Source organism: Clinocottus analis, unplaced genomic scaffold (genome assembly GCF_023055335.1).
Source record: "Clinocottus analis isolate CAN_PGR_092001 unplaced genomic scaffold, fCliAna1.0.p SCAF_22, whole genome shotgun sequence".
NCBI lineage: Eukaryota > Metazoa > Chordata > Actinopteri > Perciformes > Cottidae > Clinocottus > Clinocottus analis.
Genome location: NW_027175954.1, coordinates 10500643 through 10523405, shown reverse-complemented (window position 1 = coordinate 10523405; position 22763 = coordinate 10500643). Strand labels below are relative to the sequence as shown.

General features: G+C 38.8%; 1 protein-coding gene across 2 annotated transcripts; it reads left to right on the top strand.

Moving 5' to 3' along the window:
- Positions 1 to 1386: 1386 nt before the first annotated feature.
- On the top strand, positions 1387 to 22442 carry chrna6 (cholinergic receptor, nicotinic, alpha 6). Of its 2 annotated transcripts, none has more exons than XM_068588768.1 (8): positions 1387 to 1649; positions 10854 to 10993; positions 11977 to 12021; positions 13962 to 14071; positions 15182 to 15389; positions 17151 to 17780; positions 18783 to 19052; positions 20967 to 22442. In XM_068588768.1, exons 1-8 carry the CDS (start codon positions 1592 to 1594, stop codon positions 21090 to 21092), a joined length of 1587 nt encoding a protein of 528 aa, XP_068444869.1. In that variant the 5' UTR covers positions 1387 to 1591; the 3' UTR covers positions 21093 to 22442. The 2 variants fall into 2 exon arrangements, with proteins under 2 accessions (XP_068444869.1, XP_068444868.1); XM_068588767.1 differs by having other exon boundaries at positions 18780 to 19052.
- Positions 22443 to 22763: the final 321 nt, after the last annotated feature.

Below are 22763 nucleotides of genomic sequence, written 5' to 3'. Positions count from 1 at the left end.
GTTATTAGTATGTATCTTTCTAAAGCCACAGAACTCAGTCTGTAATGTGCCCAGTTTGCCTATTGTTTTATGGCTATGAACAATTAGAATAAAGCTGAATAAAATGTATCTTTCAGTTAAACAGAAGTTATTAAAGCAAGTGTTGTGATTGCAAAAATTCCAAAATCACAACATCTGTGTGTTTTTTTGTGTATGGTGTGCTTCCATAAGCAAGCAAGACAGACAGACAGACAGACAGACAGACAGACAGACAGACAGACAGACAGACAGACACACACACACACACACACACACACACACACACACACACACACACACACACGCACGCATTGAGTGTGTCTCGTCCACCCACTCACTGAAGGTGTTTATGTCGCATAGGTTCTGTTCAGCTCGGCTAAGCATTACTACCTTAATTGCTTGATGACGTCAAACCAGGCGTGGAAAATCGCAGGCTAAAATTAATCATAAGCAGCGCGATCTGGAGGCACCTGCGGAGCAAATAAAACGAGCAGCCTTCTCAATGAGACAGACACGACGTTTCAGAGCAGCTGAACTTTCCTCCTCAGCATAGCACAGTGCTGCAGTTTAGTGGCTGAGAAAAGAAACAGCATGCCACATGCTCTCTCTCTAATCTTAGATTTAGTAACGCAAACAGTCTGAAGTCATGCAAGGATAGTTTAACTCATCGTGACACACTGTCACGTGTTTCAAAGAGATGTTTCAACATCTACTACGCGTGCAATGCAACAAAGCTAATAAAACATGATTCTTAAATGAAGTAAGTGCACGTCAGGGCCAGCTGACTTCAGCACCACGGACAGCTCTGATTGAAACGTTGTTGGCACTGAAATCACCAGAATCGTTGTTTCCACACACAGCAGGCAGGACAACACGTCATTCAGTCCTGCATTTACCGTCACACGAAAACTTTCGGCCACGTCTCTATCAGATGGAGATCGGAGTATGAACACAGAGCAACTGCCCACGATTAAAATGTGTTTTAAATCAGACATTATTCTGTTTATTATTATTATTATTATTATTATTATTATTATCATTATTATTATTATTTACTGACCTTTTTACGACTCAGACACAAACAAATTCACGGGCATTTAAATGTTCGCTATTGTGAGTCAAGACTCTTTTACACGATCTTTGTTCTGTTTAAACCTAAAGAAAACTACGCCGTGGTAGTGCAACACTTGCCTGTAGTTTACTACACACCAGTGCCAAACATTTCTCCTGAAAATAGGCTCAATTTATATTGTGTTTATTTATGTTCTCTTCCTGTCATCCACGGAATCAAATTACGCCTTTTATCCTCCAGAGCAAGTCAGGGCGGCTCTTTCCTCCCCGCGCTGAGTCCGTATGGATGCGCCAGAGGAGCGCGCTGCACTCATAGGGGAGGGACGAGCGAAGTCAAGTTCGGATCAGATCAGGAAGGAGCGCACCGGCAGACAGACGGTACCCCGGGAGAGACACAGGTTTTCATGCCATTACACATTATTGATTTGGCTCATCGATTAAACAGACAGAGTTCCTTCAGAAGAAGAAAAAAGTGACGAGGATCCTCAAACGACACGGGGAGATGCAGCCGGCGGCGAGATGGACTTTGCTGCTTCTTCTCGCGGGTTGGATGGCGCAAGGTAAGTAGGGTGCAAGGTAGGAGTATAGGTCATGTCGATTTGATGCTTTCAAATTCGTATTTTATTTCAGATTCGTTGGGTTGAAATGAGAAGACGATGATACGCTGTGAGGTTTGTGCGCCAGGGACAAGAGAGTTAACTTGAAGATCATGATGGTTGAACGCTTTAAAAAAAGGATAATGATTACTTTTTCTAAGTATTCCCGCGGTGAAAGTCAGCAATTACGTTATTGAGTTTCCGTCCAGTGCGTTACAGCTAAAGAAGTTCCTCCCTCTTTAGATAGTCACCGATAATCAGTCCAATAACTTATTTTTTCAGTTTTGTTATAGTATATATATATATATATATATATATATATATATATACATATATATATATATATATATATATATATATATATATATATATATATATATATATATATATATATATATATATATATATATATATATATAAGTAACTAGAATATAAGTGTCCAAGGATTTAATGCAAAACTGTAAACTTCAGCCTCACGAATTCTAAGTTATTTCAAATGTGTATATATGTCGTCATGCTCGTGTCATAAACCTCATCCGTGACTTGGTTCCGTGTTAACTAGGCCAACAAAATGAAATGCGGAAGAATCCAAGAGATGAATTTTGATGAATGCAAATTTAGTTTTGAGGCGTGTGTCGCGATTTAGGGAAACCAAAACAGATTATAATTTGTTTACAGGGTCTGTTTTCCTGTCTACGACTGTTAAGAGAGTGTGTAGGGCACTATACTATTCAGACAGAGGGCAGAGGGCGGGTTTCAGGAAGGGAGATTGGCCGTCTGCAAGATTTTGATAAACACCTTTCTCATGTCACATGCGTCTGTGGATACGTCTTACAACCTTATTTCCTTTTATACTAATCATGGTATGAATCAAATGTTGTATCTACATTTGGTTTAGTGCGTTTGTTTCTCTGCTGCTTTATGATCATTGTGTGGTCATTTTATGTTATTTTTGGTGGATCTTTCATGTATCAACATGCTAATTTTTGGGGTACAAGTGGTGTTTAGCTTGATTCAGTTTAGTACGATTAAGTTAAGGTCAGGTGGGAGTCAATATTCTGGATGTCTTGGTGGTTGAGCTTTGGGCGAGCTAATATATATACATACATATTTGATATTTTATTTGTTAGATAAGGAAGAATAGGCAGCTTTGTCTGCATTCATTTGAAATTGATTGGATGAGGAAGGAAGAGAAGGACAGAGGGAGCAAGACATGATAATGGAAGGAAGGAGGGCAGGGAGGGGGAGCGAGGAAGGAAAGGAAGTAGGATGGGAGAGAGGGATTTGGTATTATTGAAATGCGCCCAGACTTAATCACTGTCCGCAGCTGAGGCAGAGAGCCATATGTGACCTGGAGCCATTCTGTGGAATAGATGCAGAGCCCGTAATTATGCCGCGGCATTTCAAAGCAGTAACGTAAACATTTACTCCAAAGGCATAAATATCTGCTATCTGATTTATGCGAGGTGGCAGATCGGCTCTTTTATGGTTTATCAGGCTCTACACACATTGATTGCATGCATGACCCTCTTGGCTGGGGGGTCTCTCTCTCTCTCTCTCTCTCTCTCTCTCTCTCTCTCTCTCTCTCTCTCTCTCTCTCTCTCTCTCTCTGTTTGTGTTTGTGTGTATGTGTGTTTCTCTCACTTCCTTATATTTTCAGAAGCCAAGTTTATACTTAAATTATGTGTACATGTTTGTGGAAAGTTGTGGCCCTGAATCTTAATATGTACGTGTAATGATGGACACACTGTTAAAGACACAGGCACTTCTGGGAATTAAGTGTCACTTGAGAACTAGCGAGCCTCCTGGTATTTACTAGAGGGGCATGTACAGTAATGTTAGCCCGCTGGCAGGCAAGCTGTAAGCTATGGTTGACATCTTCCAAACAATTACTCTGATGGTGAGGATGTTCACTAGTTTTTTGAGTATACATTTTCACAATTTCAAACACAATTTATAAATCTCAATGCACATTTCACAATCACTATACATTTAAGTACTCTCACCTATCCTATCATTTTACAAATTCACAAATCTGCAACCACTTACAAATTTGAGTACACTTACAATTCTCTGTATATAATTACAGATGTTTTACATCATTATAAATCTCAATACATCTACAGATAATTTGACACGTCCACCAATGTAAGACTTACAAATTCAAGAACACTGACACATCTCATTTTACTTTTACATATGTATTTGAACAATCACAAAATAAGCAGCTGACATTTGTAACAATACATACTTTTTCTAAAACTGTAATATTGCAAGGATTGCATTTCAGCAGAACATCAACCTAATAAGATCAAATCAAATAATATTATATTGAATATACTGTACTGGTCGTATGTGCCACATGTTATGAACACATTATAAATATTTGTTTTGCTATATCAACTTGTGTCAACTAAATTGAGATTAACCTTTTCTGGTTATGTTCAGGCAATCCAAAGTACTAAAGTACTAAAGTAAGTACTAAAGTTAAGGTGAAAGAAAGATTGTAGTCTCGATTAAATGTTGAAAAAGCACTGATATGGATTCGAGGAAACATTGCTAATGAATGTAATCATGGCAGCAATTGTGTTTCCTCTGGAACATATTTTTTAGAGCAAGTTAGTAGACTATAAACATGCTTTCCACATCTGGCCAGTAAACAGAGTTGCACTTTGTTTGGAAATTTACCACTACCAGACAATACTCTAACTGTAGCATTTCTCTTAAATGCTGATTACAGTTTGCGATTGCTCTGATCAACATTTATCAGAACCCACAGGTAAACTATGACATCACATATGTTTTTTGGGCTGTGTGTTGGGAAATGTTGGCAAACAGAGGGCTGATGTGACCATACAGTAAGCTACACTTTTAGCCTCATACACATCTACAACAACTGATGTACATAGAGGTCCCCATGCACACAAGTAAATAGTATGTACACACATGTAGCATTCATGTGGCTACTATAAGGTATTGTATCAGCCTGTAGGTATAATCATGACGCTGTCCCTTGTTTTGACATGGAAGCTGCTCTCTCAATATATTTGAATACATGACTGATGATCCAATCAGTGAACTGTGTGTGTGTGTGTGTGTGTGTGTGTGTGTGTATGTGTATGTGTGTGTGTGTGTGTGTGTAGGTGCGTGGTAACAAGGCTTATATCACAGTAACATTTATAGAGCGGAACACAGAGCAAAAGGGGCGTGGCTAAACACAAACTGAGTCACAGATAAATGTGTGGAGAACAGCTCACACTGCAATGCCCGCTTCACAACACTGTCGTCCGCACTTTTTTATGAACATCCATCTTATCATTTTATTTTACCATTTAATGCATAAAGTGTTGGAGCGTTTAATTTCCACAAAACACACATCCAGTTTAATATGTTTTTTAAATATATATGCCAACACAGGTTTTACTTTTAACACTTTTTATACCGGAGGATCTAAGGCTGCAAGTTGACTCATATGCTGTTAGCATTTCACTAATGTACTCCAGGGCCAGACCCAGGCAGCCCTTAAAAGTGATCAATAAAATCTTAAAATCAATTCTAAAACCAACTGGAAGCCAGTGGATAGAGGCCAGAAAAGGGAAAATGCGATGTTGTCTGTTAAAACCAGTAAGAAGCCTAGCTGCTGCATTTTGGACTCGTTGGAGGCAGGAGATAGATTGTCTGGGGAGTGAGGATAGACGACACTTCCTCAACCCTCTACTAATAATTTGGCCACTTGCGGGCTTCACTTACACCCAATCACCAGCAAAACTGTACATCACTAAATGAGAAATGTATTGTTGAGATATTGAACGACAAAGGCTGAATGACTATCTTATATGAAACATATTCAAATTCATGATACCCACTTTTTGGTGAACAAGCATTGAGTCAAAGATGTGCAATTTCTATTTGATCTGCTCATTTTGAACGAGAAAAAGTTCATTTTCTTTCCATAAAAATGAAAATATGTTAGAGCACTGCGCAGCTCATGGCAAAAATATTTACTCCTTTACACAGTGTTTACCATACAAACACTGTGCATGATTAGGATATTAAAACCAAAACACACTTTCTCTTTCACCCTCATCTCTCTCTCGTCTTTTCGCTCTCACTCTCCTTTAAAAGCATTTGCATGCTCAGGGGAGAATGAAGGCTAAATGGCTCCCTAACAGTATCCTCTCAAACAGCCCATAAAATGGTCTCTTCCTCTCCATCACTCATTCTCTGTCCTTCACACTCTATCCATTTTCCCCCTCTTGCTTCACCTCACACTCGCTCTTCATCATCGTCCTCATCTTTTTCTAGTTGGGTTGACCTCCGACCCTCTTGTCTTGGGTGCATTAGATATCTCACGGGATCTATATTTTAATGAACTTGCTTTCTAAGTGTTTTTTGACAGATTCTGCATAGCTAGTTGAATAATTGATACTTTAACAGTTGAGTATATTATTTCTACATGCTGCTGGGTTTACTCTGAGCTCAAAAACTCCTCTCTCGCCCTCTATCATGAACTGCAGCTGGCTTTTTTCTTTTCCTGATTCAAAAAAAGGAGTTCAATTGGAAACATAAGCTCAACCATTATCTATACCTCTATGACAAAAAAAATAGATATACATAATACAAACTTCTTAATATGTTTGAATTATTAATATTTTATGACATAGGTAGTTAATGAGTATACATATGTCCATGCACTAGTCAGGAAATCAATGACATAAGAATAGCACATGGTTGATATGACAGAACAGAAACATGTGCAAAACAATTGTTAAAATTAAAATCAGAATTAGGAAGTGCCCGTTGAAAACATGTATGTTCAAAAGAGGCTTCATGCTTGAACTCTCTCTCTCTCTCTCTCTCTCTCTCTCTCTCTCTCTCTCTCTCTCTCTCTCTCTCTCTCTCTCTCTCTGGAGACAACTCATTTAAACAATTTCACACTCAACACCCTGAATGGCTCGGTAAAGGAATGTCTAATTCCTTACCCATTAACTACATGCCATAACCTGGTGATAAATTAAAAGGTTCAAAATTGCATTCTTGGGTATTGATCTATACACCTGCCATGACACACATAGTAGTTACGTCGAAGACCCAATTTGGTCTATACACGGTCATGAATCACCCAAGTAATACACAGTATGGGTAGACATTTTCTGCTCGGTTGGGAATAGCTAACTAAAACAGCTAACCAAAAAAGCTCTATATTCATGATGTTTTATTATGTTATTAGTGAGCTATTTTACAACTTACGAAAGGCACCCAAAGCACTTTCAAAATATGTAACTCAACTGTGCATTTCTACTTCAGAGGCTTCAGATGGCGTGGGTCGGGCTTGTTGTCAACGAGAACTTAACCACAGATGAGCGCAGTGCAGCGGCCATAAGTTAGCCAGTGGGACACAAGAAGAGGAAGCACAGGAGACTAAGCTGTGTTATGCAGCCTGTGGCAATGTTTTATGTGTTATAAGTCAGTATGGCAACATTTGTATTGGCGTTTACATTATTTAAAATTTATTGTATGGAGTTGTGCTGACAGAGCGGCATTGTTCAGCTTGTGCTTGTTGACTCCAGGGAAGTGAAGAAAGGTTTGATTGCAATGTTATCAACCATTGCTACAGTGTTATAGTATAGTGTTGGCAGGCTGTTCAGCATCCAGCAGCCAAGGTAAACTACAGTGAATGAGCTGCTGTCTGCCTGCAGCAGGTGACATGCTGGACTGGGCATTGATGCTCCGCCTCCGCTGCTCCACAGAGCGCTGTTTGCTTGTTTTTCTTTTTTTATTAATATTTAATGTGTCAAATGTTGTGTTCTGTGTCACGGACATGCTCAAAATTGTGGCTCACATTAGAGCAGATGCAAACAGTCTAACCAGTTTTAGAAACCTCTTCTTCAATGCAGAGTGTCTCTACTACAGAGCCATGTACTCTCTACAAGCTCTATAGATACAGTCGGTCTAATAGCGGTCAGAGCATCATGTGGGAGGGGTTTAGTGAACCGCTAATTTAAAAATTGTGTCACGCTTATTTAGTTGGTAGTGATGGATAGCAAGATGCATTTAAATCTTGATTAATTGACAAATGAAACATTTGTAAATGTTGGTTTTATTTCTGCATCACGGAATCGATCATATGTACTGGTATTGAGAGCTTTGTCTACCAAAGGCCCATTCTTTCTTCTTTGCGTTCTACTTTGTTTCTCATCCCTTTCCCATTTTACCACATAATATGCTAATCCTAGCATGATGAAAGCAGCCAGGGAAACATGTCAAATGAGATTGGTTGACTAATGAGAGAGGGGTGGGAGGGGGGTGGGGGCGTGACAAATCCAGATGAAAGTGGGTAAATCTGTTGCTCATTTTCCTTCATAATGGTTCTTTTATGATTTTAAACGTGAAATGTATCTGACTATGTTAAATGTGTCCATGCGTGTGTGTGCATTTGTGTGTGTGTGCGGATCCTGCTTTCATCAAAGAGCTGGTGAAGTAAGTGGACGTGTAACAGAGAGCAGCTCTGCCTTTATAAAAACACCATACAAGTCCATTTCAGTCTATCGAATTTCTCCACTTCTTTTATCTTCTAATTAAAATGACCCTTTTCCATCTTTCCTTCCTCGCTTCTTTTCTATTGTATAAATAAAACATTTTTGCCAAAAATGAATTAGATGTGTTTTGGTCCCATGCTCCTTTTGAACTCTATTTAGCATAGCATTTGCACATGCTATGCAGCTATTAGACAGACGCTATGAGGCATGGATTCTCATAATCTTCTGAGTGACATTTTAAGAAGGCTTTGCTTTCAGTCTCCTCTCTTCTCCTCTCCTTGTCGCTGTGTTTTCTTTTTCCCCCTGTCATTCTCTCCAGGGGGCTGTCATCAGAAGTTCAGAACCAGCTGGGTTTTTGGTGTAATTGTTGTCTGTGTGAATAGGGTTATTGCTTGCCTTTGAGTAGAGGATCTTGATTTAATAGGGTCAACACAGTTTCATCTTTAGAAGTCCATTTTAATTAAGATATTTCGCTCATCTATCCTACACAGTTTGTCTGTTTTTTGTCACATGTGGCTATATTTAAAACGAGTTCAGAGGGTAACAACTGAAGTATACCTCAAGGAAAAATCTGCTCTTTGAGTTGTGCAAAGTTCGAAAGAGTCGACATTGTCTTTGTGCTTCCCATATTTATTTGTCTTTGTTTGTTGTCTTATTTGTTTGTTGTCTTATTTGTTGTTGTTTTTTCTTGCTGTCTTTATCTCTTTTGCACGGTCCGTCTCACGTGCATCTCTATCCTACATCCTCGCCTCCATCCAACAACCTTGCGAGCAGCCCAAATGAGAAGAATGTGGGATTGATCTAGATATTTCTCAGGGTGATGGGGCGAGAGCTGTGTAGCTGCGTGAGCACATTTGGAGCACTGGGGGTCTTGAAGGAGGAAGAGTGGGTGATCACCTTCACAAATGGCAGCAGTATGTTTAGTTGTGACTCAGTTGGCCTCAGAGCAGCAAACTGTGTGGGGAACCTTCAACTTGTCGCTTTGATATGGTTCGCTCTGAAAATGTTTGTGGATTTCACAAGAAACACAAACAGGTTTATCTTGGTAAAGTGTGCAGTTGCACTCTTATTTTATGTCATGACTAGTGTCATGGTTTATTTACTCTCACCATATGTCATGGTTTGTTTTATCTTTTAACTTTGTCTTTTTATATCCCTGTTGTCACACCTGACTCTAATTAGTTAATTTGTTCCTTGTGTATTTAGTCTATGTGTTACCATGGTTCAGTTGTCTGCTCGTAGCCTGTTTCTACAGTACAGTCTCACTCATGTTGTTTAGTTTTAGTCAATGTTTAGCACTCTTACATTTTTGGATGGTCTCATGTTGCCCTTAGTTTTTTACAGGATTATTAACAGGAAACATAGGCTTGTCGGTGCATCCTGGCTCTACACGTTACACGTTGGCCAAGCAATGGTTGAGGAGGTGTGACTAGGTTAAGCCATGTGTAAGTAATTCAGATGCAGGCGTTCAGCGTTTTAACACTCAGCGAGCAGACTGGTCTCATCCAGCATTCGTTGCAATATATCTAACAACAAATTATGCGCTGTAATTCATAGATATTTCACGATCGCTGTTAAAGAAAAATAATAAATTTAAAGTTGCTACATTTTGAATTCAAATAATAACATACCATTGTTACGTCAGCCAGAAAGTGCAGTGTATTCATACCAAATAACACTGAGTATATTCCTGAGAGAAACATAAATGACAATAGAGAATTAGGAAAAGCACAGAAAATAAGCAGCATCCTCTTCTCAATTTTTCACCTCGGCTAAAAAGAAAAAGAAGAACGTTCAGCACTTCATCTCCTGTCCTCAGGCTGCAGTCTTCAACTTCTCTGCACTAAGTTAAAATTGCTTGCCATGCATTTTCCACGATGTAGACATGCTGATATTGTGCCTCAGACCTTTGAGGCTCCTACCTAGATGATTAGTGAATAAGACCCTTCATAAATTGGTTATATGTACACGACTTGAGCCGCAGTCCAACCAGACATTTAGCTATTAGATAAGTTATAATACATCATGAACACCCTAAATTGCTCACACGGAGAGAAGAACACAATATTTATTGAGCTTGAATTAAATTTCATAGATGTATAGCCCCTGCCCATAACTAAACAGACAGCATTACTATTGGCGCTTTTAATGCAATACTTGTAACATTTAGCGTGGACGTCCCTGATTTGTGCTTCCTTACTTAACAGCTTTCAGCGCTCTGACTCATTTAAAGCGGCCCGATCCCACAAAGAAACACCCAAAAAGTTAAGTCTTTAAAGTAGACTCTGATGATATAAGCAGAGAAGTTATAATCCTAAGAGACTTCCTTATAGACGATTCATCAGATGTCATTAAACTTTCATCTGCAAACTTAAAAGACATTTTAATGTGATGTTGCATCATAACTGATAGAGACTGACAAGGTATAGTTCTCCCTTAGTTTTCTGATTATTTGGCATCGCCAGTATTAGCCTCTGAGAAGTATATGATTTCTTTGAGACAATTATAATTATAATTTGTTTTCCCTTTCAAAGTCTTCTGCTCTTCTTATTCACAGTCACGTATTCAGTCACTGACCAGTGTGTTTGCGCCTCTCCTCTTTGTCTTTGTGCCCTTTCTGCCTGTCCAGACTGCTTTTCATCCAAGGCAGAGGACCGGCTCTTCAGGAAACTGTTCAGAAGATATAACCAGTTCATCAGACCAGTGGAGAATGTCTCTGACCCTGTCACTGTGAAATTCGAGGTCTCCATCTCACAGTTGGTCAAAGTTGTAAGCTTTAATCACCTTTGCACATTAACTTCATACCTTTCTTAATATTTTGTTTTATAAGTGTGTAGGAGCAAAGTATGTAATCCAAATGTTGACTAATAGCAACCTTCCAACAGTAAATGTGTGAACTGAGACGTCTTTCAACGAGCACCTTGATCATATTTCATACCTTTGATACAGAAAAGGCAAAAGATAAGCTGCGGAACGAGAGAAGTGAAAGCAGAAAGTGAATACGGTCTTTATTTAGTCTGTTCAATTTCACGGATTGTGAAAATGTCACACAGTGTTGTTATACACTGCTGTTTTGCTTTGGCAATGTTAAGTTTAAATCGGTGGGGGATGGTGAGGGTGTGTGTGGTGGGGTTGCACATCCCCCGGTGAAAATAGGTTTTCAGCTCAAAATGGAAATCCTCAGATTAAGGGGAAATTGCCTGCAGGAACCTTTTTCAGACTGGACAGATATATAGCTATATCTGCTTGCTCGGCAAGGTGAGATCAATCTAAAGGTGAGTGTGTGGATGTGCACTGAGCGAATCTATGTGTGTGGCTGTGCGCATAGTTTCACATATCTGCTTGTACATAGTGTTTTTAGCTGATATATTTTTGTATGTGGTTTATGTGGAATTCAGAGAATCACAGGACTGAAAATCAAACTGAATTCGAGTCAGAAAGGTAGAAAGGTGAAAGGTTGAGAGGAAGTGACATCTGTAACCTCTCCATGTATTATTAACTAACTCACTGTCGACCTTTTCAGCTAATCAACTCAGCTCTAGAGGACAAAGATTAGAAGACAAATTCCATTTATTTTTTTAAAAGTTTGTAAATTATTTTTCCTGGCTATATTTGTCTATTATTTTCTTTTAGAACTCAAAATGTCGTAGACTTTGCTTGTGGTTACTTGATGTGATACAACAACAACAACAACACACAGACACACAGTTCTGCACGTTAACGAGCTCTCTTCGTTCTCTTTGTCTTTGTAGGATGAGGTGAATCAGATAATGGAAACAAATTTATGGCTCAGACATGTAAGTACACGCAATCACACAATCACACACACACACACACACACACACACACACACACACACACACACACACACACACACACACAAACACATATCTTCAATATATATTTAAACGCATCAGCTAAGAATCAGTGTCAGCATTATGGTTAGTCACGCTCTGTCTCTTAGCAGATTCATAGACATGGGCCCTGAACTCCAGACCTCCCACAGCCCAGTTTTATCTTTCCTCCAAGCTGCCTGACACCGTTAAATTCTTTTTTTTTTAAAACCCATATCATTTAAGCTTTAATTCATCATAAACATAGAGATGTAGCCCTTTTAAGTCAGTGACTAATTGAGGCCAAACAGCTGTTATATGCTGATGCAATTCAATAGTGGCTAAGATGATACTTGGATCTTTCAAGCTTTCAAATTAAAAAGCATTAAAAGGTCTGTATAGGATGATCTTATTGGTAATGGCTGAGCTGTTTATTTATTACAAGGCATCACTAATGAGAAGCTGTGTAAACACCACAGACACTGATACAGATTTTGATTCGCAGCCAGTGGTTTTACAGTGTTAGCCATTTTAGAAAGCCCCCCTTGATGCATTCCTTGCATCTGTTCTGCAGTGACACTGCAGGGGTTTCCTTCTGTACCAGCAGACAGTGTTTCTAAAAACAAGCTCCATTGAATACTTTTATGAAAAGGATAAGAGCATTTTAAACAGTAAAAGATAGATTCCTATTCCTATTACAGTGTTTTAGCTAATACAGAGTGTCAGGGCTGGCTTTTTGTATGTATTTCATTGCTTTTGAATTTTAGGTTGATACTTGGTTGTTAATCAATCTACGGAGATCAAACTTGGTTGCATCATTGGTTGATACAGACCCTCTCACCACCATTTAAAATGATAAGGAATTAAGTATTGTTACAACTAATTTCACTAATTATAACTGAGAGATGCAAAATATAATTAATTTCATCTGGTGTATCCTTTTTTTAATGTAGCAAGATTAATACTAATACATTACATACATTTGAAGAAGTATAACTACAACTCAAACCTGAGGAAAATATGAGAAAATCCACATCCTATTTTGCTAATGATAGTTCTATTATTATGATTATGATTATGATTATGATTATTATTATTATTATTATTTTGCTTCCATTTTGCTTAAGTTTATTAGTTTGTGAAAACTCACATAGTTGATTATTGTTACACTTAACATAAACAACTGCATGCTTCTCATGCTGTCATGATCATAGAAAGTAAATGTAGGATGATTAATTTTTGTAAGCAATAAGCCATAAAACTTAACATATCAGGAACTACATCTCCAGCCAATGATATTGTAAACTCCCTGGATAGATGAAAAAGCCAGTGTAGCATGATGTGGTTAATTAAATAGCTCCCAGGTCATAGCAGAATATTAATCCAGCCTTGCTAATGAATGAATTATTCTTGAATGCAATGCAAATAGCCAAGACTAATGGATTTATGCATCATGAAACATTACCCACAGGTATATGTGAATCAACTGCAGTCAGTGTTCTGTCAGTGAGCTATTTACTCATATATGTCCCTCCTCTTTGAACTGCTCTTCATTCTGATGTATTGAAGATGTGTTATTATGTGCTTACTGAAGCATTGTGGCTCTTTTACCAGAAGGAAATGCATCAAACAACTACACATTTGTTTGATTTTCTGTGAAAAAGCAGTGAACACGCGAATGTTCCTGTCAATAAACATTAGACTTTTTGCTCCATTATCTTTCTCTGGCTCTGCTGTAATCCATCAAAGGAAGTAATGACTGCAGTATACATATGCATTTCAAAATATCCCCATGAAAGGGAATGTCTGAAGTGACTAATACTGTCTTCAGTGTACAATGCAAAAAAAAAACAGATGGTTGCTCCCCACCATAATTTAAATGCTTTTCTCTTCTTCTCTTTTAGATTTGGAATGACTACAAGCTGCGATGGATGCCGGCGGAGTTTGACGGGATTCAGTTCATTAGAGTTCCATCGAACAAGATCTGGAGACCCGACATTGTGCTCTACAACAAGTGAGACTCATCATATTTATCATTAGTTTGTTGTTTAGTTTGTTTAGCTAACTGCAACTCATTACCCCCTCTGCAGTTCCTCTCCGCTCTATGGAGCGTTTGAGCTTCTTCAAGCTCATTATTTTGGTTTCAATGGCCCGCAACCTCACTACTTTTTTTTTTTTTCACCGCTCTTGTCAACCTTTTTTTCCAGCAGCAGCAAACTAGTTGGTGAACATAGTGGAACATTTGGCAGCTAAGGAGCCATGTGTTTCCCTCAGGCTTTGGTAGAGACCAAAACAGAGCTAAAATGGAAAACAATATTGGACTTTCATTCATTCAGTAACGAGAAGCCAACTCCAAATGAATGCTAATGCTGCTATGTGTCTGTACATGTGTTAATAGGCTATTCAGCAGTCTAAGTGCTGGCCAGTGTTGCCTCATATAGTCACAGAATCGCCTAACCATTATTTAACCACTATTTCGACAAATTAAACTACAGCTTTTCCGTAGCGATGACAGATCTGAAACAACATGTGAATCATTTTGTAAAAAACTGTTTTATCCTTTCAGCACGAGAACTTGTGTTAGTATCCTCATCAAAATATTAAATAAATTACAAAATCCTTTGAAGCACAATATATCTCCTCTTATATCTCCAGCTGCTGTACTATTCAACAGAGTGGACTTTATTATTTTTTACCTGGGTAGTTACACTGAATACACCACCAGCATATTATTCAGGGTCAGGTTGTGCTCTGATCTGGTCTTTCAAAGTATTAAGTAGTCACTTTGTATTTACGGTAATGTATAATGCAGTTTCATTGGCTTCTGTCTTTTAATCCTAGTAATATATTTCATACCTTCATAACCTAACCTTTTATCTTCTCCTTTCTTGTGTTTCTCGCTTTCATTCTCTCCCCACCCTTCCTCCCATTGTTTGACATCTCTGCCTCCATCTAACCTTTGTGTGCTAATCAAAACCCACATATGCTTGTATCATTATCTCCTCATGTCCTCTCTGCCATGGGTCTACTTCAAACTACACACACACACACACACACACACACACACACACACACACACACACACACACACACACACACACACACACACACAAATCATATACAGCGCTGTAGGTGATTTCCTGGTGGAAGATAAGACCAAGGCTCTACTGAAGTTTGATGGTACCATAACCTGGGTTCCTCCAGCTATTTTCAAATCCTCCTGCCCCATGGACATCACCTACTTCCCCTTCGACTATCAGAACTGCTCCATGAAGTTCGGCTCCTGGACTTATGATAAAGCCAAGATTGACCTGGTACTTATTGGGTCTAAGGTCAGTGTTTGTGACTGTGTTTGAGTTTGACATAACTATCAGCTATTTTATTATTTTTCTTTCTTTCTTGTCTTATCTTTCAGACAAGAAAGGTCATTGCTGACACTAATCCATATAGATACTGCATGTATTTAATGTCAATGTTGCACTGATCACAACAATTAACTTAACAGCCTGTGAAAACAGTTCTATAATGTCTTCTGTAACATGGGAAGGATATCTCTCCAGTCTTGAGGAAATAACCCTAGTGACATGTTGACCATCAGGATTACCATCATTAGGGTTACCGTTAGCAAACACTGGACAGGACTGGCAAACAAACTTTTACCATTAAGTGTCCACTTGATTTAGCAACCTCTTAATCATAGCTCAGAAGAGCCTCATAGGTCAGCCCACCTTATGTGAGCCTTGGTCGAAGTTGGCACTAACCTCATTATAGTGTAATCAGCAGGTGTCAAGCAAGACACAAAAACGTGGCTTGGGAGTTGTAGCATGTATACACCAACAGTTTGAACTGTACACACACACACACACACACACACACACACTGCTGTAATGTTAGTGTCAATATCATACTCATGATCACACTCATGCTCTCTCTCTCTCTCCCTCTCTTTCTCTCTCCCTCTTTCTTCAACTGCACACTTGCTGAAATAATGCGCCGCCGGGCTTGCAAAACACTGACTGGCAAAAACCTCTCTTGTCTTGTCGCTCCAAAAAACATATGAATTTCCTAGTAAACAAACACAACTTGTCACAAGCGCCTCTTCTCCCTGAAATTGAATTTCCTTCATGCTGCCGGCGCTGCCTGGAAGTACATTGTGAGCAGTCTGTTAGACACTAGCGTCTCCGTAAGTCATTTTATAAACAAACATGATATTATGTCTACCATGTTGTTTATTACTATTCCAATACAAGATGAATTTAGTGCTGTGGCTCCGACTGCACAAGTTGCTGATGTAAGCTACATGTTCAGTTTTCCAGAATGTGTCATCCTGACAAACACCGGTTCAGTCAGTTTGCATGAAATCAAGCTGATGTCGGTGTTGACACCAGATTGGCAGAACAGGGATTCATCCTAACTCTAATCTCTAATTCAGGTTGCATGCAGTGTTTAATGAAGGCTGTTAGTGAGTTGTAATATGCATTTATTTTAAGTGCTACAACTTTGTGAAAGTGCAATAAATTGCAGGAGTTCCCCTTTTAACATCTTTTAACATTGTGTGTTTTGAATTTAGATCCAGCAAGAAGAGTTATGAGAGTAAAATTCAATTTAAAAGGAAGACTGGGAGCACAACCGTTCTGGAGTTTAACAATTTTGTTTTTTGTTTACTTAGAGGGACTATGGTGGATAATTAGCGACTACTCATTGTCCTCTTCACTTCCGATTATTGTACAACTTCCTGTGCTGTTAGGGGCCGTTCACATCACAAAACGGCCTTATTTACTGTCGACTCAAACCATGTGAGGGATAATTTCCAAGATGACTAATTTTTCAGTGATCAGCATCTTCTTGCAGTGACATACAGTATGTTGGGTCCATGTGGACATGAAACTCAGGTGAAAATCTGTTTCAATTTGTTTTGCACGTTCTAACAAATTCATATCATCAGCAGGAAAAAAATATTGTAAAAACCAAGTCCATGAGCCTTATATGTATTGTACTGATCAAAAGGGACCTTTAAGACCGGTAAGCAGACCCCGAATGCTGTTCTGGCATTAAATCAATGCATTGTTTGATTCTAAGATCTTTATCCATAGGTGAATCTGAAAGACTTCTGGGAGAGCGGAGAATGGGAAATCATTGACGCTCCGGGCTACAAGCATGATATCAAGTACAACTGCTGTGAGGAGATCTACCCAGACATCACCTACTCCTTCTACATTCGGCGCCTGCCCCTCTTTTACACCATCAACCTCATCATCCCCTGCCTCCTCATCTCTTTCCTCACAGTGCTGGTTTTCTATCTCCCGTCCGACTGTGGAGAGAAGGTCACGCTCTGTATCTCCGTCCTGCTCTCCCTCACTGTGTTCCTGCTCGTTATCACCGAGACCATCCCCTCCACTTCGCTGGTCATCCCGCTCATTGGAGAGTACCTGCTCTTTACAATGATCTTCGTCACACTCAGCATCGTCATCACCGTGTTTGTGCTAAATGTACATTACCGCACACCAATGACCCACACGATGCCGGATTGGGTGCGCTCTGTGTTTCTCAAAGTGTTGCCGAGGATTATGCTGATGCGGAGACCGATTGACGAAGACAGCAAGCAAGGGGGGTTGGATATCAGTGGGGAGGCAGGAGGAGCTGGAGGGGGAGGAGGAGGCGGAGGAGGGAAAGGAGGGAAAGGAGGAAAAGGAGGGAAGAAACGAAAGAATAGCTTGATACAGGTAAGGCATCCCAATCCCTAAACATCTATAATCCACAGAAAGTTTAACGTGTTACCCTCGGCCACATCATTTTATTAAGGCTAACTAGGCTAGGCAGTTGTTATTGAAAAGTCTACACTTTTAGGCAATCTCAACTGGAAGTCATTTATGTTGTCCACATGAAAAGACAGACATATTTGTATTAACAAATATGTAACTATAATCACAATCCTTCAGTTGGGCAAGTGTCACATGTCCAATGGGAATGTCCAAACATTTTAAGTTATTTCCAGAGCTGTCCAGTTCCTTTCTGCTTCTATCAATGATAAGGAAGAGGTACATGGCCTTTGACAAGTCTACTTATAGAGTTAATTCTGCAGCTGCAGCTCTGAAAGACAATTCAATATTAAATCTAGAATTGAATCAATTGTGTTTCAGCTCTGGTACAGGGAACCATCACAGTGGTCCTTGATCTAGCTTAAGAGCAACTAGGGGAAGTAACTGAACCACCCTACAGTAATACACAAAATGTATTTCTGTTCAAAATGTAGTCCTCCTTCTGGGAATCAACTCTTGGATTCCCTCCACGAGAGAGTGTTTCTAACAATGTGATAGCTTGCTTGTCAGACCATAGAGCAGTCTTCTATCTTTGAGTGCTCTCCTAAAAACCCTTTGGAATCTATAGCTGCGTGTTTCCTGCAAGTAGTGCCAGGTGAATCCACTAAAAACCTCTTCTCTACTGGTAAAGCATTTTAACAGCGTTCTCTCACACACAGTGTTGTTATTGAATCATACTGTAGGTACATCGAGAGCTCAGAGGAAGCAACATAAATTAAACAAAACGTTTTAACCTACACAACACTGGAAACATCTACTTCATATCACCTTGTTAATGTTGCACTTGCTGTACAGATGTCCCAGAAATCCCGATGTTTTTTAATGAAATAATTACCCAAGAATGTCCACTTTGAGTTGAAGCAGAACGTGAAATGTAATTCAAACTCTGGTTGTGATTCCCAGCAGGTTGGAGGAGGCTCTCTCAACTGTCTGGAGTTTGGGGACAATAAGTTCTCGTCCGCGGACGGCTGCACCGGTAAGAAATGCCCCTGCCCCTGCCAGCACGGGAAGGAGACCCCAGAAACTCCAGACATGGGAAAGATAACGCGTCAGCTGAGTCCTCAGAGCATCAACACCGTGGTGGCCTTTTCTGTGGTGTCGCCTGAGATCAAACAGGCAATCGACAGCGTCAAATACATTGCTGAGAACATGAGGAGTCGCAACAAAGCCAAAGAAGTGAGTACTTCATTGTTTCATTGTATTTGATTACTCAGAATGTCAATGTTTCAAAGGTAAAACAAATGACATGCAACCCAGGTTTAGGGCCGCTGCTGTTCAAATGTTCCAACAAAAGTGTTTTGTTTACATTTACTGTCAAATTCATTCTGTGTAAGACAATTAAAATCATATAATTCAACATAAAAGAGGGACAAATGAAAAAGAATAAGATGTAAACCATCCCCAGGTAGCCATCAGAGTTAATAGTTATTAACTCTGATATTAATAGCATTAACAATGGCTCTGTTGTATTCATGTCTTAGTAGGCATGCACAGTACCAGGACTAAATGGCTGAATGGAATCCAGCTATTCTTAATTGCATTATTTACACCTTTGCGTTATACATGTGTATACATCTGCAGTGAACATGGCATATCAGATAGAATTGACTAGCTAAACTCTTTTTTTTTAGACAAAAGAAAGACAAACATTCAAATAATTAACCAGGCTAAATGTTGTAAACATACATTACAACTTACAGACCATGTCCTGTATTCATTTGGACACAAAGTACTTAAATGACTGATTATTGCACAGGGAAATGTGGTTTGGATAATGTGGTTAAACTTGTTTACAGACTATATTTTGCTCTGTCAGACTCTAATGTAATATTACATGGTCAAACTACAGAAATATGACCAATGTTGTAATTCATTACAATCATGTGAGACCCCTCAGCCACATGAAAGAGCCTTCATTGTAAAAAAAAAAAAAAAAAAAAAAGATCTATTGTATTATAGTATGTGTTAAATTTAACACATCCAACAATAACATGCTCATTATGCCCTCATACTTAAATGCAATTAGACTATTCTGAGCTTTACCATTTTTGGAAATACAGTAACTTTTAGATCAAGTCACATATTCCAGTTTCTAAACTTAAAAAAAAAACTACAGCTGCTCATAGAAAGCAAAAACACAGCAAGTGTGTCAATGCATAATGTATTTATGCAAAACTACTCTAAACAACTCCGGCCCCGGAGAGTGTTACTGTGATTCTGCGCAGCATTGTTGCAAATCCGAACCTGCGCCATAAGTTTACAGTAGTGGAAATTAAAAGTCGGGAGCTCTCCCTCCTCTCTATCTCCTCTCTATCTGTTATAAACACAGTGGGTGAAATGTCCCAAAGGGTAGAAAAAGTCTTTGATATGCAAATATTGGGGCTCAATCAGCTTTGTCAAATTGCCTGTCGTTTCTTTTAACGCTGTGGTGTGAATCTGATTATCATAGAAATGTCCTCCAGTGTAAATTATGTATACATTTTCTTATAGCCTACAAGAAATGTTTAACTCTTTTTTCTCTACGTCTTATCTGTGGGTGTTTGCCTTCTTTCCATCCTTTCTGTGTAATCCGCACCTCGCGCATCCACTCCCACAAACCTCTCACCTGTAAATCACATGTTTCCTTTCATTGCATACCTATCCTCACCTGCTTCAACCCTAGAACACTAACGTTACAATTAGTAACACCATCTATAACGTCAGGTATATTTTAACTGATGTAATATACCTGATAAAACATACTACTCATCAAAATACATTAAAATATAACAGTAAAAGTTGAAGTATCTCCTTTTATTTTACTCTATAGAACTTCTCATAAAACGAAAAAACATTTATCGTGAGAGAGCCCTAATAATCGGGTAAAAAAATTAAGTAATTGCCACTGAAACATGATTAGAAATATAAATAATGGAACTATGAACTACGAAGCAACACAATGACAATTACATAACCACAATCGCAGGGTAAAACTCACTCGACATCAGTGTTCTAAGGTAAAAAAAAATAAAACTCTCCTCAGTTTTCATCTTTCATTTGTCAGAGCAGACACTCTCACACCTGTTGTTTTCTCCGCTCCCTTGCTCACAGGTGGAGGATGACTGGAAGTATGTTGCCATGGTGATCGATCGAATCTTCCTTTGGGTGTTTGTGACGGTGTGCATCCTGGGAACCGTGGGCCTCTTCTTCCAGCCTCTCATTGGGTTTTTCTCATAACTGCCAATCAATTAGGGTTCACTGTCACCCTGTGTAGAACAATCCTGAACAAGCTACTAACTCTCAGTTCTCGGATGGCCAATCAGAAGACAGCTTTTTAAGTCCTAAAGGACAATTTGGTGTGCTAGTTTTGCTTCTTGCATTTTGCAAAGAGCAGTAATACAGAGAAATGAAATAATTTTTCAGGCTGATAAGCTGCTAAAGAGATACAAAGGTTAGAATGCCTTAATTGTTATGCCCTTTAATAATGCTTATTTCTACCAAAACTGGACTCTGCCTTTCGGATAACCTCTACAAAAACAAGGTTATCATGCAGTATCTCAAAATGTGTAGAGATAATTTAAAGAAGTTTAAGAAAACAAACTTTCTTTAAATTATGAATAGTTTACAGTAATTTAATGAGTCTTTGTCCAAACATTACTGAACAACCGGCCAGTACTGTGGTTTACTTCTTCAGCTGTTTGTTTGTTTGTGTCTTTTACTTTACATCCTGTCTTTACTGAAATCATATAAAGGTCTTAACGTAATTTTGACAAAATGTTTATTTACTGCGTTCTTAATCCCTGCATGGCTATAAAGAGGTATATTAGAGTTTGGGTTGGATCAAAACTTTGCACATCCAGTAGTCCTTCAGGACTGGGCCTCGAGAATTCAAATTCAGCAAACTGGAAACACTCCACCTCCAGTAGACGTGACACCAACTCTCCCACACTGAACTCAACCTTGCAGCTGACTGATGATTGTCATACCCGCTCCCCAGTCAAATTCAGCAAGCTGCTCACTGTCAGAGCCGATCGCGCTCACTGCTTTTTATGTGTCATTTACAATCAGAGTTCAGATTTCAGGCGCACTTGGCAGCTTTTTTTCGCAAATAAGGACAGGCTGTTCTTTTTTTGTAATTATAAACCATGTGTTTATAAATGTTCTCTCTGATTAATGTTCCACAAGGTAATTGGTTGTCCTGGTAAACATTGGATTAAATGGTACTTAATTAGTTGCTCCTGAAATAGCATTTTTATTAATTCATGAGAGGATTCTATCATCCAATTCCAAGCCTATTCATTTTCTTTTCACTTTTAATTAAGTTTACAATTAAAAGCAAACATGCAACGCACAAAACATGCATGCCAACATTTTTGATTGCTTTGATCACAATATATTGTTGTTGGATTACATCAATATAAATGTACTGCTTATTTTATTCAATTCAATTTATCTCCATATTTTTGGTTTGTACGATGAGAAAATGCACAACTCATGCTAAAGGGAGCAAACATGTTTGTACAAATGATCTTTGCCTTTCTTTTCCTTTTTGAACCTAAATAAATGCAATATTTGTTCAAATAAAAAGCATAACATTTGCTGGTAGAGGTTTTAAAATATGCTACAAAAAAAAAATCAATAACTATCTTGTGACGATTACACAAAAACATTTCAAATGCACACACACTAACACAATGACATGGGAGGATTGCTGGGATATTTGTGTTTCCATTATACACAAAAACAGCCAGAAGAGGTATTATTAGGCCTCCAGTTGCAATGTCTAATTACAATTTAAATTGCATCAATATGCACGACAGTGCCACATCGTCATATTTATCCATTAAAAGGTCAATCTCTCAGCTGCAGAGTGCTTGTGTAAAGATATGTTGCAGTGGCAGAGTCACT